This window comes from Cyprinus carpio, chromosome B1 (genome assembly GCF_018340385.1).
Source record: "Cyprinus carpio isolate SPL01 chromosome B1, ASM1834038v1, whole genome shotgun sequence".
NCBI classification, from domain to species: domain Eukaryota; kingdom Metazoa; phylum Chordata; class Actinopteri; order Cypriniformes; family Cyprinidae; genus Cyprinus; species Cyprinus carpio.
Genome location: NC_056597.1, coordinates 14,958,638 through 14,972,276, shown reverse-complemented (window position 1 = coordinate 14,972,276; position 13,639 = coordinate 14,958,638). Strand labels below are relative to the sequence as shown.

General features: G+C 34.7%; 1 protein-coding gene across 8 annotated transcripts in view; it reads right to left on the bottom strand.

Moving 5' to 3' along the window:
- LOC109096659 (sorbin and SH3 domain-containing protein 2-like) overlaps window positions 1–13,639 on the bottom strand; it is a 71,684-nt gene that overhangs the window by 19,582 nt on the left and 38,463 nt on the right. For 5 of the 8 annotated variants that reach the window (XM_042716685.1, XM_042716686.1, XM_042716684.1 and 2 more), the window contains 10 exons: window positions 11,506–11,532; window positions 11,048–11,172; window positions 10,136–10,711; window positions 8,643–9,029; window positions 6,937–7,057; window positions 4,946–5,121; window positions 3,842–3,908; window positions 3,685–3,735; window positions 1,648–1,840; window positions 1,271–1,385 (listed from right to left, as the gene is read on the bottom strand). In XM_042716685.1, coding sequence (XP_042572619.1) covers window positions 1,271–1,385; window positions 1,648–1,840; window positions 3,685–3,735; window positions 3,842–3,908; window positions 4,946–5,121; window positions 6,937–7,057; window positions 8,643–9,029; window positions 10,136–10,711; window positions 11,048–11,172; window positions 11,506–11,532 — 1,838 coding nt within the window. The remainder of the gene's footprint in view (window positions 1–1,270; window positions 1,386–1,647; window positions 1,841–3,684; window positions 3,736–3,841; window positions 3,909–4,945; window positions 5,122–6,936; window positions 7,058–8,642; window positions 9,030–10,135; window positions 10,712–11,047; window positions 11,173–11,505; window positions 11,533–13,639) is intronic. The other 3 variants (XM_042716690.1, XM_042716689.1, XM_042716691.1) reach the window with 3 other exon arrangements.

Below are 13,639 nucleotides of genomic sequence, written 5' to 3'. Positions count from 1 at the left end.
AAACAGATGGAAAACACAGCCTTAACACATGTCCAATCAGCAGGCTGGGAAATTGCAGTTTGACACTGTAGTAAACAGTAAGTTGGGCCTTAAACACCTTAATAAAGCGGTACTCAAATAGCTGTACAGGCTACAATGAAATTGAGAGTTTTCATAAGACTGGATGGCATGGTAATTACCGTACATTGCTGTTCGAAAATTTGGGGTCAGTAAGATTTTTTGAGAGACAGTTAAAACAAACTGTTAAATATTACCGCAATATAAAGTAAGTGTCGTCTATTTTAATGTGTTTTAAACTGCAATTTATTCCTGTGATGGCAAAGCAACCATTACTCCAGTATTCAGTGTCATATAATCAAACATAATTCAACTTTTCTTTTTCTAATTGTTAATGTTGAACAGTTGCTGCTTAATATTTTTGTGAAAACCATGATTCATATTTGAAACAGAAATCTTTGTAACGTTATCAATATCTTTACTGTCATTTTTTATTAATTTAACTGCTTGCTGAATAAAAGTACTAATTTATTTTTTAAGAAAAATCTTACTGACCAATACTTTTGAATGGTTCTGTGTACATAAGATAAAGAGAGAAGCACAAAAATTGTCAACATAAAACATACAGAAACTAAAGAAGGAGTTTACAAAAAAAAACAACAACAAAAAAAGCTGTAAATGATTAATTATAAAAATAAATATTTATTTCATGGATGAAACATCGTTTTGAGGTCAAATGATAGCTTTTTCTGAGAAACAGACCACACTTTGTCATTATTTACTGAAAATATGGCACCGCAGATATGAATGACATCAATGAGAAACGTGTGTGAACCACTAACATCGTCAAAAAACCTGGTGTGATGCGTCATATTTGAATGTACGTGTTTGTGTTCCACACAAGTCTGGAACAACATGAAGGTGAGTAAATAGTTTTTGGTGAGCTACTTCTTCAAAACTTTTTACAGTTTCTGGGACACAAATTTGGATTTACATAGAGCTAACAATATTCAAAAGACAAGTCTCTGCTGACAGAGCAATTTAATCCAGGACAAGGTCTAATCTGCGTAGGAGCATTACCTTGTATGTTTGATTTTGTGATTAAACAGACTGGAACAGCACTGAATTACTCTAAAGTAAAATGAAACAGGATTGCTTTTAGACCTTTGCAATCTCGGGTCCATGTTATGTGAGGATTTTTACACCAATTTAAATGAAATGTATGAATAATAATCACTTAGATATAATGATTAAATTAAATAAGATTACTCACAGGCCTTTCTTGCTCAAGGATGGAGGATTTGCCAGGCTCATATTCAAAGATGCTCCGTGGTTCCGCTCGGTATTTACGTGTGTCCACTCTTCGATCTGGAGGACCCCACTCATTTCTGTAGATGAGAATAAGAATAAGAACCAATCAGAGTTGTTTTTAACCAATCAGAAGCCTGCACACTGAAAAATATGTGGCACAGCATTTACTTTTAAACAATTTTCAACCAGAAATTTCACAAACAATTAAGAAATGGCAATTAACCGCTTGAATTAAATGTGCAATTTTGAAGTAGAAACTGCAATAATATTTTCCTGCAAAATGCACTTTAATAATCATTATTCTTTTTACAATGTAGCTCATGAGGTCAGGTGTCTTACGGGTCTTTCTCTCTGTCCATGTCTCGTGAGCGGAGCTGGAGAAGAGAGGGCATCGGAGGGGGTGGAGGGGGCACAGGAGATGGCGAGAGCTCCCGGTGGGCGGCACCGTCTGGTGTTTCTGAGGTATTTCTAGAGAGAGGCCGGTAGGTGTGCGTTCGAGGCGGCGGGTGGGCATGGACAGGAGGGTAATTTTCTAAAACAGAAGCACAAATATCAGAGTAATATAACAGATCAATAAAACAAATGTACAGTTGCTATACATATTTGGACATTACAGCAAAATATAAACATATGATTGTACACTACCACCTAAAGTCTGGGGTTGTAAGTCTCATGCTCATCAAGTCTGGATTTATATAAAAAAATATAGTAACAAAGTAAATTGCTCTTTTAAAGCAAACATCACTTTTTTTCTTTTCTTTTTTAAAATACAATATATAATGTAATGCAAAAATATAAAATTATACTGCTGTTCAGAAATTTGGGATCAGTAAGATTTTTAATGTTTTTAAAGAATTTTCTTATACCCATCAAGGCTATATCTATTTGATCAAAAATACAGAAAAAAAGTAATTTTGTGAAATATTATTGCAATTTAAAATAACATTTTCTATTTTAATATACTTTAAAATATAATTTATTCCTCTGAAGCAATGCTGATATATGCAAATATATATATGGTTCCAAAACATAATAAATGCATTTTGATCAATTTGAGGAAAATTTTTTTGAAAATTTTTTAATGACTATTTTATGTTTAATGTTTTCTGTTTGAATCTTTTTGTTATAGTATATTTAGGTTTATTCAAATCCAGATTTTGATTTTCAAAGATTTTTTATTAAATTGTATTATTTTTTCCCAAAATGCAATAAATCCATGACACGTGTTTTTTTTTTCACTGAATCAATATAAAAGTTGTTTTTCATATTGAAACTGTTGAAAATACACAGCATAGTAAGTTGATCCACATATGACAGGCTCTGAACTTGGTCAATACTAATCTTATATACAGGCACTGGACTAAAAATACATTGAATCAGTCATCACTCCAAAAATGAATTAAATGGGTCATTTTGTTAATGCTATAAATTAATTAGAACAATAAAAAAAAAAAAAAAAAAATTCATCATGAACATACATGAACATTAAACCACAGAAATTCCAAAATGATATTTCCCTTACATTCAACTAGCTACCAAAAGTGTATTCATCTTTGCTATGTTACATTCATTTAGTTGACTAGTACTATACGCTGTATTAACAAAAACATTAATGGCATTAATAAAAACACTGCTACGCAATATTGCTTTCATAATTGAATGTGACATATCAACGATTATGAACGTGATATTGCATAACTTGTCAGTGATGTACGGCTCTGTGTATTAAATGCTGCTCCATCTGAAAGCATGCGATGGAGATTTATCACAGAACTGTCTTTACTGATGAGATGCGCATGACAATCACATGCGATTTATCATGCAGCCCTTTGTTTGTTGATCACAAAGTACAAAGTAGATGAGGAAAACTAGGATGCCGAGTGTATTCAGAGCGCCACCATTACTGTCTAGAGTGCTTGGAATGGTGCGCTGTGATTGGTTGTTACTGTTTACAGTACGTGGAATGATGTGCTGTGATTGGTTGAGCAGATATATCGCATTCTGCATAGAAAGGAGCCTGGCGTTTGTCGCAGTTTGGAAAAAAGGGAGAAAACATGACAGAATACTTCGGCAGATATCACATTTTGCGTAAAATTAAAAATAGACTTTTCAATACCGACCAGATACAATACTGATTTTGGCGGAATCTCAATTTTTTTTTAAATGGAGTTTATCGCGTTTTGGAACCAAACTCTTCATATATATATATGTATATATATATATATATATATATATATATATATATATATATATATATATATATAAAACCCTTCTCACATAAAGGAACACAGACATGATAAACTTTTACTACATACTGTACATATGTTGGATTAAGCAGACATGAAAGTTAATATCAGATCTTTAGATTTAACTTACCATTGTTTATGACAGCGTATGTTGCATTATATGTGTCTGCATAGTCATCATCTGGTGAAAACAACATTAAACAGAAATAAAATCAAATGTTTGTGTTTGTTAGTGTTTGTTTGTGAGTAATGCAGGATGAGTTCTGTGTGTTATGTTACTCACTCACCTGCTTTATGAACCGTGTGGATCTGTTTGAACATGGTCTTGTACCAGTCCTTGGGTCTGTCCACAGTCTAAACAGAAGCACACACACACACACAAGTGTTTTGCCCTGTCGGTTTGCTGGTTAAGCGCACAAACAGCTAACAGCATTTGTCATTACCTGACAACCAACAAAATCACCAGAGCACAGAGTGAGAGAGAGAGACAGGGAGTATCATAGTAACCTTCCAGGAAAGAGCCAGGAATGTTCTCTTCTTCTCACAAACACACACATTCACAGACAGTCTGACCTGCTGAGAGCTCAGAAGCATTCCTCTAACCACAATAAGAGGATCAAATGTCAAAACAACTTAGACACAAATCAAGAAAAAAAATGCCCTCAAAACAGATCATTAACAGCTGGTCTGTTGTTTTAAACTGACCAGTGACAGTGAACAGATGTTGTGCTGTTTAAAAACATTCAGAAAGCAAGAAAGAGAGCTTGGATTTGTTTTGATAAAGCAACAGGTAATAAAACTTCATGTAAATCTCAGTTTTTGTATTAATCAGTCACAAGCGCGATAAGCACCAGAATATTCTGTCAATATTTTTTTGGGTTTCTATTTCTGTGCCTTGTTGTATAGCACCATCAACTCTAAATCTCATTGCTAGTACATTTATATAAACAGTTCAATACATGGAATTATCATTACAAAAATATTTGCAAATAAAGTCAAAACCACTCACATCTTCCGAGCATCAAACAGCTGTCTCTTTCATAAGTTAATCAGTGTCTTGAACTAATCGGTTGAATAAATGATTCAATGACTCATTCCTAAAGACAGTCCTTTGTTGCAACAAACATACACGTAAGGATGTAACTCGCAGACTGGCAGTTTGTCTGAATGTGAAACAGTGAAAAGCCTTTTACTTATAAAAATACTTATCTGTAAATATATCAGTCATAACTTTAAAGACAAAAAAAAAAAAAATCACTAAATACTTAGCATACTGAATACTGACACATTAATGACAAATAATGTATATATAATGAACTCAAATTTACTATAGTGAAACATGGGTGAAATAAATTTAAAGGTTCCCTTAAAAATGTCTGGATATCACTTACCGTTCGGATGGCGATGGGAATGCCTGACTCATCCACTGGTCCAATGCCTTCGTAATGTGGTGCTTTTATGATGGACACCTTCTTCTCTTCCTCTGAGAAACGAGCGATGGGCACAGAGCTACTGACCACTGTCTGACCAGAGATAACTGTCTCTCTCTTAACTGTCTCTGAACCCTCTGAGTGAGAGAGAGAGAGAGAGAGAGAGAGAGAGAGAGAGAGAGAGAGAAAGGTTAGAGACAGATAAAAAAAAAAAAGTGCTGTGAAATTTTTTTTTTTTTTTTTTTTTCCTTTACAATTGATTCTTTTCAAATTGTGTCCCCAGTGAGTTCCTGGGTAACAGTGAGGGCAGACAGTGTGACAACCTAGTATCAACCTTTTTAAGTGAACATCTCTCCCTCACACACACATCATTGATTGCTGTGCTGCTACTGGCTCTTCATTAGACTGCTGCCATAGATACAGCCACACTGCAGGACTCAAAATTTGTTACTGTCATTATTTCATTGGTAGCTAATATTAATCAGAAAGGCAATTAATTGGCCATCCGTGAGAATGTCACACTAAGCGATCAAAAACTGCCTTTGACGAGAGCAATCTATAATGCATCAGATGGCATAATCATGGCAAATATTACACACTGTCAGCCCAAAAATATATATAGTGACAGAAGTCTGAGCTGGACAGCCACAGTCAAGTCTGATCTAATAGAGCAGGAACACTGACATGGCACAAGCTCTCACCCTGACTAAGCACCCTGAACTATGAAATATGTATGACACAGCATAAATGAGACAGCTACTTTTATTCCTTCACATCTATGCTAAGTTAGCATTAGCAAAAAGACAATGACATGAGGAAACACTACAGCAAACTATTTGTCAGCATCTTTTCTTTAAACTACTACAACAATGGTATGTATTTGTCTTCCTAAGCAAATCCCAACCAAAGTGTCAGAGCTTTGCCTCTCCTCAGTTTCCCTCTGTTCAGGTATTGATTGCTCTGGTCTGGCCTAATGGATGCAAATGCATCATATCCCGAGGACCGGACTGCACCGTTAACTGGCATCCACTAACAAGAATTGTGCATTACAAATCCATTATTTAAGAGCGTCAAAACTAGGACTCAATCAATAGAAGGACATAAAGACAGTTGAGGAAAGTGTTTTTTTAGAAAACATTTAATGTGTCCAAATAGGCTTACTTCCATACTATTTAGTAGGGATGTGCGCGAACAGCGAATCTGTATGTGGTAAGGCATGGAAAACGAATAATGTGTTCTACAGAGCCACTAAAGGGACATGGTTAGCCGCTTGCTAGCGATTGCCTTTTACATAACAGTACATAAAATTTCACTTACCACATAAACAGAGAGAGTAAAGTAGGCTACATGTGAACGCGAATCTCGAAAGTAAAAAGCAAATGCGCATTCATAAGTGATCTCATTGTCCTGCATATTAACAATGGCTCCCTGATGCCCGCAATTTATATACAGGATAATTACTCAATGATATAATTGTGAGAGGAAGTATTGAAATATATTTTTCTTGCATATCTCATATTTATTCCCTTTAGGGGTGCCGTAGTACATGTCATTACCTTTCGGATTTGGGCACATCCCTACTATTTAGTATGTGAAAAACAGTACACCAAAGAGTATGTCTAAATTTTTTTCTTATTTGGGTTGCCTTAGTAGTTGTGATAGATTTTGAAGTGCCATTGACACTTTACTATCACATAATGCAAAATAGTCTTGAAGTAAGTTTCAAACAAAAAGTAGTATCTACGACTATTTTGATATAGATTTTGTCTAATGCAGTTACTTTTTCTCTTTTTATGTCTGCATCACAGACAAAAACTACTTTTACATGTGGTTCAGACATCCTATTCCAGTCTAAGTAGGCGGTTTTAGGCCTGAATAAGCAACATTTGGCTGATAGTCAAAACTTTGCTTTGCAATACTAGCCAGAGGTCTGTGTGGGACTTTCCTCTCACCTGAACTACGACCCTGCTGGATCTTTACCAGGCCTGGGCTGAGGGTTGGGGGTGGAGGTGGGTACACGGGCGGAGAGAAGGGCCTCTGAGATTGAGAGCTTCCGTTCACTGCCATCTGACCCTGGGCAACATAAAAAAAAACAGTTTTACAAGAGATGGAAATATGTAATTTGTAGAGTCACTTTAGGTCAAACAAGTATGAGTGGGTGACAGCTATGAGTCAATAAAAAGTTAGAAGAATGAGAAATGTAAGACAAGAGAGCACACATCAAAAGATACTGTACAACAAATGCATGTGAGAAATGTCATTACTGAGGATAATTCTATTACAAAAAAGATAAAGGTTGTGATCAGATGTTGGTGCTTCTGTAGTAACATACTGTAAGTGGAATGATGGATGACAAATGAAGAGGTAACTGAAAAACTGTTAGACTACATGACAACAAACACACTTTGAAAGAACCTTCAGTAGATAATGAGTGCAGGACAATCTAGGTAAGAAAGAGTGTTAACACTGGAATATGGTACCATTATACATTCATATTCCAAAGAAGTTCAAGTCTTCAGTCAACAGCAACAATATAAAATGCAAATGTTAATCTCAAACAAACTTCATGAAAGGTCACATAGAAAATCACAGGTCATCATAAGAACCCTAAAGTCTACATTAAATTAAAATGTCCTCTTTCTTCATACACATACATGGATTTCATACTTCTATTAATATATAGTATGAAATATTATATATACATTATCATTTAAATGTTTGTGGTCAGTAGGATTTATTTTTATTTTTTATTATTTTTGAATAAGACATGAATCATTTTATTTGACAAGAATGCATTCAATGAATCAAAAAGTGACACTAAAGATATTTATATTGCTAAAAAGATTTATATTTGAAATGTTCTTTTGAACTTCTATAAATCAAAGTATCTTAAAAATGCATCATGGGTTTCCACAAAAAATATTAAGCAGCAAGACTTTAACATTGATATTTATAAGAAATGTTTTGTGAGCACCATATCAGCATATTATGATATAATAATTGACACCAAAGACTGGAGTAACGGCTGCTAAAAATATAGCTTTGACATCACAGGAATTAATTGCATTATTTAAATTGTATTTTGTACAAAAACTGTATTTTTGATAAAATAAATGAAGCCTTGCATAAGGATCAATAAAAAAATAGTTTGCAATAAAAATCTTACTGACTTAAAACTTTAGAACAGTAGTGCACGTTTATATATTAATAAACATTACAGCAGCAGTAGCAAATTACAATATATTTTTAGCAGAAAATGATTGCCAGTTGTATACAGTATATATATATATGTATATATATATATATATATATATATATATATATATATATATATATATATATATACATACATACACATACAGTATTTGTTTTTCCTGATACAGTTTTTAATACTGTATTTAAAACATGTCACATTATGTGTGCATGTGTAATTTAAATAGGAAACAACATACATAGCATACAATGAAATACTGCATACATAAAACAGAGAGAAAATCAAGCATAAAACAAAAGACAAAGCAGCCACCTTCAAGCATGTGACTCAAAGTTAGACATTCAATAGCACTGAAAGACTAGTGAGGACACACAAACACAAGCAGATTCAAACAAACGTGACACCAGACTGGAGTGAGGTGCGCCAGTTGAGCGTGATAGTTACGTTAGTGCCCATGGCAGCTGACGGGGCGGCAGAAAGCTCGTCAGGGGCGTTGGAGGCGTGGCTGAGTGTAGGGGATGGGGTGGGTGTGCCTGCGGGGGAGGAGTCCATGCCACAGATCTGCAGCTCCTCCAGCCCAGCTGTGGATGATGAATAATGACTCAGCGCTGACACGGTTACTGGTGACGGGGCAGGTGAGGCCGACATTAGCCCAGAACGTTCCAGAGGGGTGTAGGGTGTCGGCGACAGGGCTTTGGGCAATAGCCCTGACAGGAAGTCAGGGGAATCCTGACTGGCCCGGCTATACGGTGACCGGCGAGCTGAAGGGTCTGGGGAGGGCGGTCCAGAAGAGAGCGGCCCGGTGCTCCCTCTTACAGGGGAAAACTCATGCTGATGGAGGACGGTGGAAGGGAATAAAAGGGAAGGAAGACAAGAATTGAAAGTAAACATAAAGCAAAGCCGGTGAGCAAGAAGTGACATACGGGCACAGGCGGATTGAACCATGTTGAGTGAAGAAGAACAAGTGAAACTGTGGGAAGGAATAAAAGTTTGCTGGAAAAATAAAATAAAATAGTAATTAGCAGTAAACACATGTTCTGTCATAAAGCTGTCTGTGTATGTTCACTTCAGATGAAGATGAATGAATGCTTAATGGGTCACACTCAGTCAGTATACTGTAAGAAATAGAGACACCCAAAAATTTGGAATAATTAAGATTTCCCCAAGGCTGCATTTATTTGATGAGAAACAGTAAAATTTAGAAATATTATTATAATTTAAAATAACTGTTTTATATTTAATATAGAAGTCATTAATGTGCTTATATGGTGCTTAAGAAACATTTCTTGTTATCAGTGTTGAAAACCTTGCCGCTTAATTATTTATTTTTTTATTCTTTGTTATTTATTTATTTTTTTGTGGAAACTGTGACACACTACCATTCCATAGTTGGAGGTAAATAAGGTAAATAAGATTTATAATAATAATAATAATAATTTAAAAATGTTAAATTATAAAAAATGTATTACTTATATTCAACAAAAGTGACAGTAAAGACACTTTATAATGTGTAAAGATTTCTATTTCAAATAAATGCTGTTCATCTGAATTTTCTATTTAAAGAATCCTCAACATTCAGCAGAGAGTTCAGTGTTTTAAACTGATAATAATAAGAAAAAGTATTAATGACTGAATACCAATAATAAATAACAATAATGGAGCAACAAATCAGCATATTAGAATGATGTCTGAAGGATCATGTGACATTGCGAACTGGAGAAATGGCTGTTGAAAATGTAGCTTTGTCATCACAGTAATATATTCAAAAAGAATGCAGTTTTAAATGGTATTTATCACAGTAGTTCTGTTTCTACTGTAGTTTTAATCAAATAAATGCAGCCTTGGTGAGCATAAGAGACTCTAAAAATGTCATTATTCCAAATTTTTGACCAGTAGTATAAGTGTACATTATCACTGTAAATAAATGACAGTAATACCACCAAACTGCTTGCTGGTCTTGGTGGTACAACAGGGGCTCGCATGGGGTCACCGGGGTCCACTGCGTTTGTCCTGGATTTAGTCTCAAGCCCTGATTGGGCCTCTGCTTGAGGTTCTGGACTGCGAGGAACTAACTGGATGGAGAGAGAAGCTACGTGTGTTTCAGAAGTAGCAGTGGGGTCTTGAGGTGAGGAAGCAGATGGCTTAGTTTTAGACTTAGGGTCAGTTTTAATCATGTTCATCTTGTTAGGTGCTGCATTTAGTTGGTCACTTGAGAATTTTGAAGATGACAATTTGTTCCCCAGAACCCGAGTGATAAAACTGTTAGCATTAGCCTGTTGGGACAAGGGGGGCTCCTCAAGGGGGGCTCCAGAGGTGCTAGTGGAGGTTTGGGTGTTCTTAGAGTATGAGTATGAGGAGGTGGCACTAGATTGGATGGTGTAAGAGCCTGAGGAAATGACATCGTTACTCTGTGGGGAAGAGAGGGAGGTGTCTGACAGCATTGCAAGGGAACTGTAAGATGGGGGGTTAGGGGTCATGTGATAGCTCTCTCTCCGAGGGGGAGGCAAGGGGACCTGATAGAGAAAAGGTCAATTCAAATATGTAAAGTCAGTTTAAATAAAGCACATTTTCTCAGAGATATTTCAAATCGACTGCTTTAGGGTTCAAGAAAATCACACTTGATATGAATCCTCTAGAAAGACGTTATCATATTGGAAAAAGACCATGACCAATATTAATCCAAACAGTTGTGAAGCAAAATAATTTCAAAGTAGCACATAATAAGAAAGCAGAGGATTGTTTGTTGTCAAAAAGAAATGAACAGGGTGCAAAATCTAACAGCATATGATCAAGAAGCAGGAATGCATTAATAGCTTATTTTAAAAAAAGTATTATGAATGAATGTGTACCGGTGTGGGAGATTTCTTATCTTGTAGGTTGGGTTTAATGCTGCGGAAGCCTTTAGCAGTCAAGGACGAGCTGCTGGCATCTCCATTCCTTAACCCCTCAGACACACTGCGTGAACGCCAGGCATCTACTCACAAATAAAATAAATTAATAAATAAACACCCCCCCCATACACACACACAAACACATACACACAGACATATATGGCTACAAACATATATATGTTTGTTTAAAAATGACATAAGTACAAAACTAAATCACTAAAACTAAAACAAAAATCGACAAACTGAAAATATAAAAAAGCTACTTCAAAATATTAGTAACTACAATAAACATATTTACAAAATACTAAAATGCATTTTTTTATGTAGTAAAATGACTCTTAAGTGCCCAAATACTTCATATGTCCACTGTATAGTACACATCAATATTTATATAAACACATCCAACAAACACTTGCCTGAATCTGATGACTGGGAATCACTACCTGTGGAAAGTAAAGATGCATTAAAATAAGCATAAAATGCATTTACCATGATAACACCACAGAATGACCTAAGAAAAGCAAGACAAACATATGACAAAAGACACAAAACCTGCAGAAATGTCATACCCATTGAAACTAAGGGAGAACATGGATAAGGTTTTCTTCTTAATACTCCTATGCTATGCCTATATTTTGAACTACTAAGCTGTTTTTCTTTAGTTATGTCTTATATTGCTTATTACACCATGTGAGATGGTCCTGCCATTGGTGCATAAAGGCCACAATATGGGAATGAAAAGAGTGATGCAGAATTACAGAAAACAAGAAGAATACAGAGCAGAAACTTCTACTGAACACAGAGAAAGAAAGAGACCGCTAGTAAGACCACACAAAGTTTGAAATACCTACTACCTTCATAATGATGATTGGAAGAACACAAGCTTAAATTTTGAACAAATCTATTATATTTTACAACAATTAATTCTGGTCCTTGCAAAATATTCATAATGATAGAGGTTGCAGCATTGTATGGGCTATTACAAGTAAAAATGAAGGGCATGGTCTCCATGTTGATATTCAAACATCTGCTGTATTTTGTCAAACCAGTCCATGCCTAAAACAATTCAGCATTAAAAGAGTACAACTGTGCATCTGTGAATGAATGCTTGACTGCCTGTCTGTGGCTATGTTGTCATATCTCTGGCAGGTCTTGACAGCATGTCACTTTTTCAGCAGACTCACTCAACCAGCAGAATATGTGAAAATGCCTGGATCCTTCTAACTATCACCACAGAAAAATGGCAGCAAGTCTTTTTATTTTTACATTAAAATCTCATTGGGTGTGTGTGTGTTTTTTTTTTTAATTTTTTTTAGTTTTTTTTTTTTTTTTTTTTTTTTTTTTTTTTTTTAGTTTTTTGAAAGGGTAAATGGTTTTTATTGATTTAATTAATATATGCTGTCTCTACAGCATACAACACATAGTATTCAACATAGCTGACTGTAGACTGATCATTATTTTTTAATTCAGAAGGGAGATTAGATTACATTCATTAGGAAATATTATAGAAGAGAAAAGCTTACATTCAGAGAAAATGAGAAAATGTCCCTTTTATCACTAGTATATTATAATTGCATCAAAAGCTCTTATTTAATGTAGCGCTATCAATCCATTAGAAAGTTAACTTTAATATTTATTGATTTTGTGAATATTTTATTTTTAAATAAATTAGAAATTTTATTTTTATTAAGTTTTATCTTAAATAAATTAACTTGGTAAATTGACAGGCTTAATTTAAAGATGTTAAACATTTACAGATGTGAAACATTTGTGTAAATCTGTATGTATAATAGAAAGTAAAACATATTAAATAGGCAACATGTATTTGGCCTTTAAAATTATTCCTTTAAATTTCAATATATACTGTATATTGACAGTATATTGAAATCTAAAACCTCTTTTCTCATCTTCTAAGATCTAAGGGCATAAAACATAATAATAATTCAAAAAAACAAAAAAATATTGGCAAATGTAGTAAGACAAATATGGAACACAACAGATGTAGTGAACACATGTAAAACAACCACACATAACACAAATAGAACACCGGGGAGAAAATCCATTTAAATAACTAAGGTAGATGAAACAACTGTAAGCAAAAGGAGATTCAACCTTCTAAAAAGTCTATTTTAAAGAGCTGGCTTAGATAGCCCTGCTCCATCACTGATACCTGCAGCAGTGTACAGGTTGGGTGAGCTCTGGACCTTCTTCACAGGCCAGAGAGTGAGCGACAGGGATGCTCTTTTATGAGCATGTCCTCCGTTATCTGTAGTATGTTTGTTTGCACATGCACATGCAGAAGCACACATGCAAAACAAACAGAAAGCAAAGCACATGCATTGTTAATGCAACATTATTGCACCAAAGATAATGCAAAAAAATAAATAAATAAATAAAATTAAGCATTCAAAAGTTTTTTTTTTAAGCAAGAATGCATTAAATAGTTCAAAAGTGATCGTAAAAACGTAGAATGTAAAAAATATTTGAAATTATCAGTTTCCCTTTCTGAAGGATCATGTGACACTAAAGACTGGAATAATTAAGCTTTGC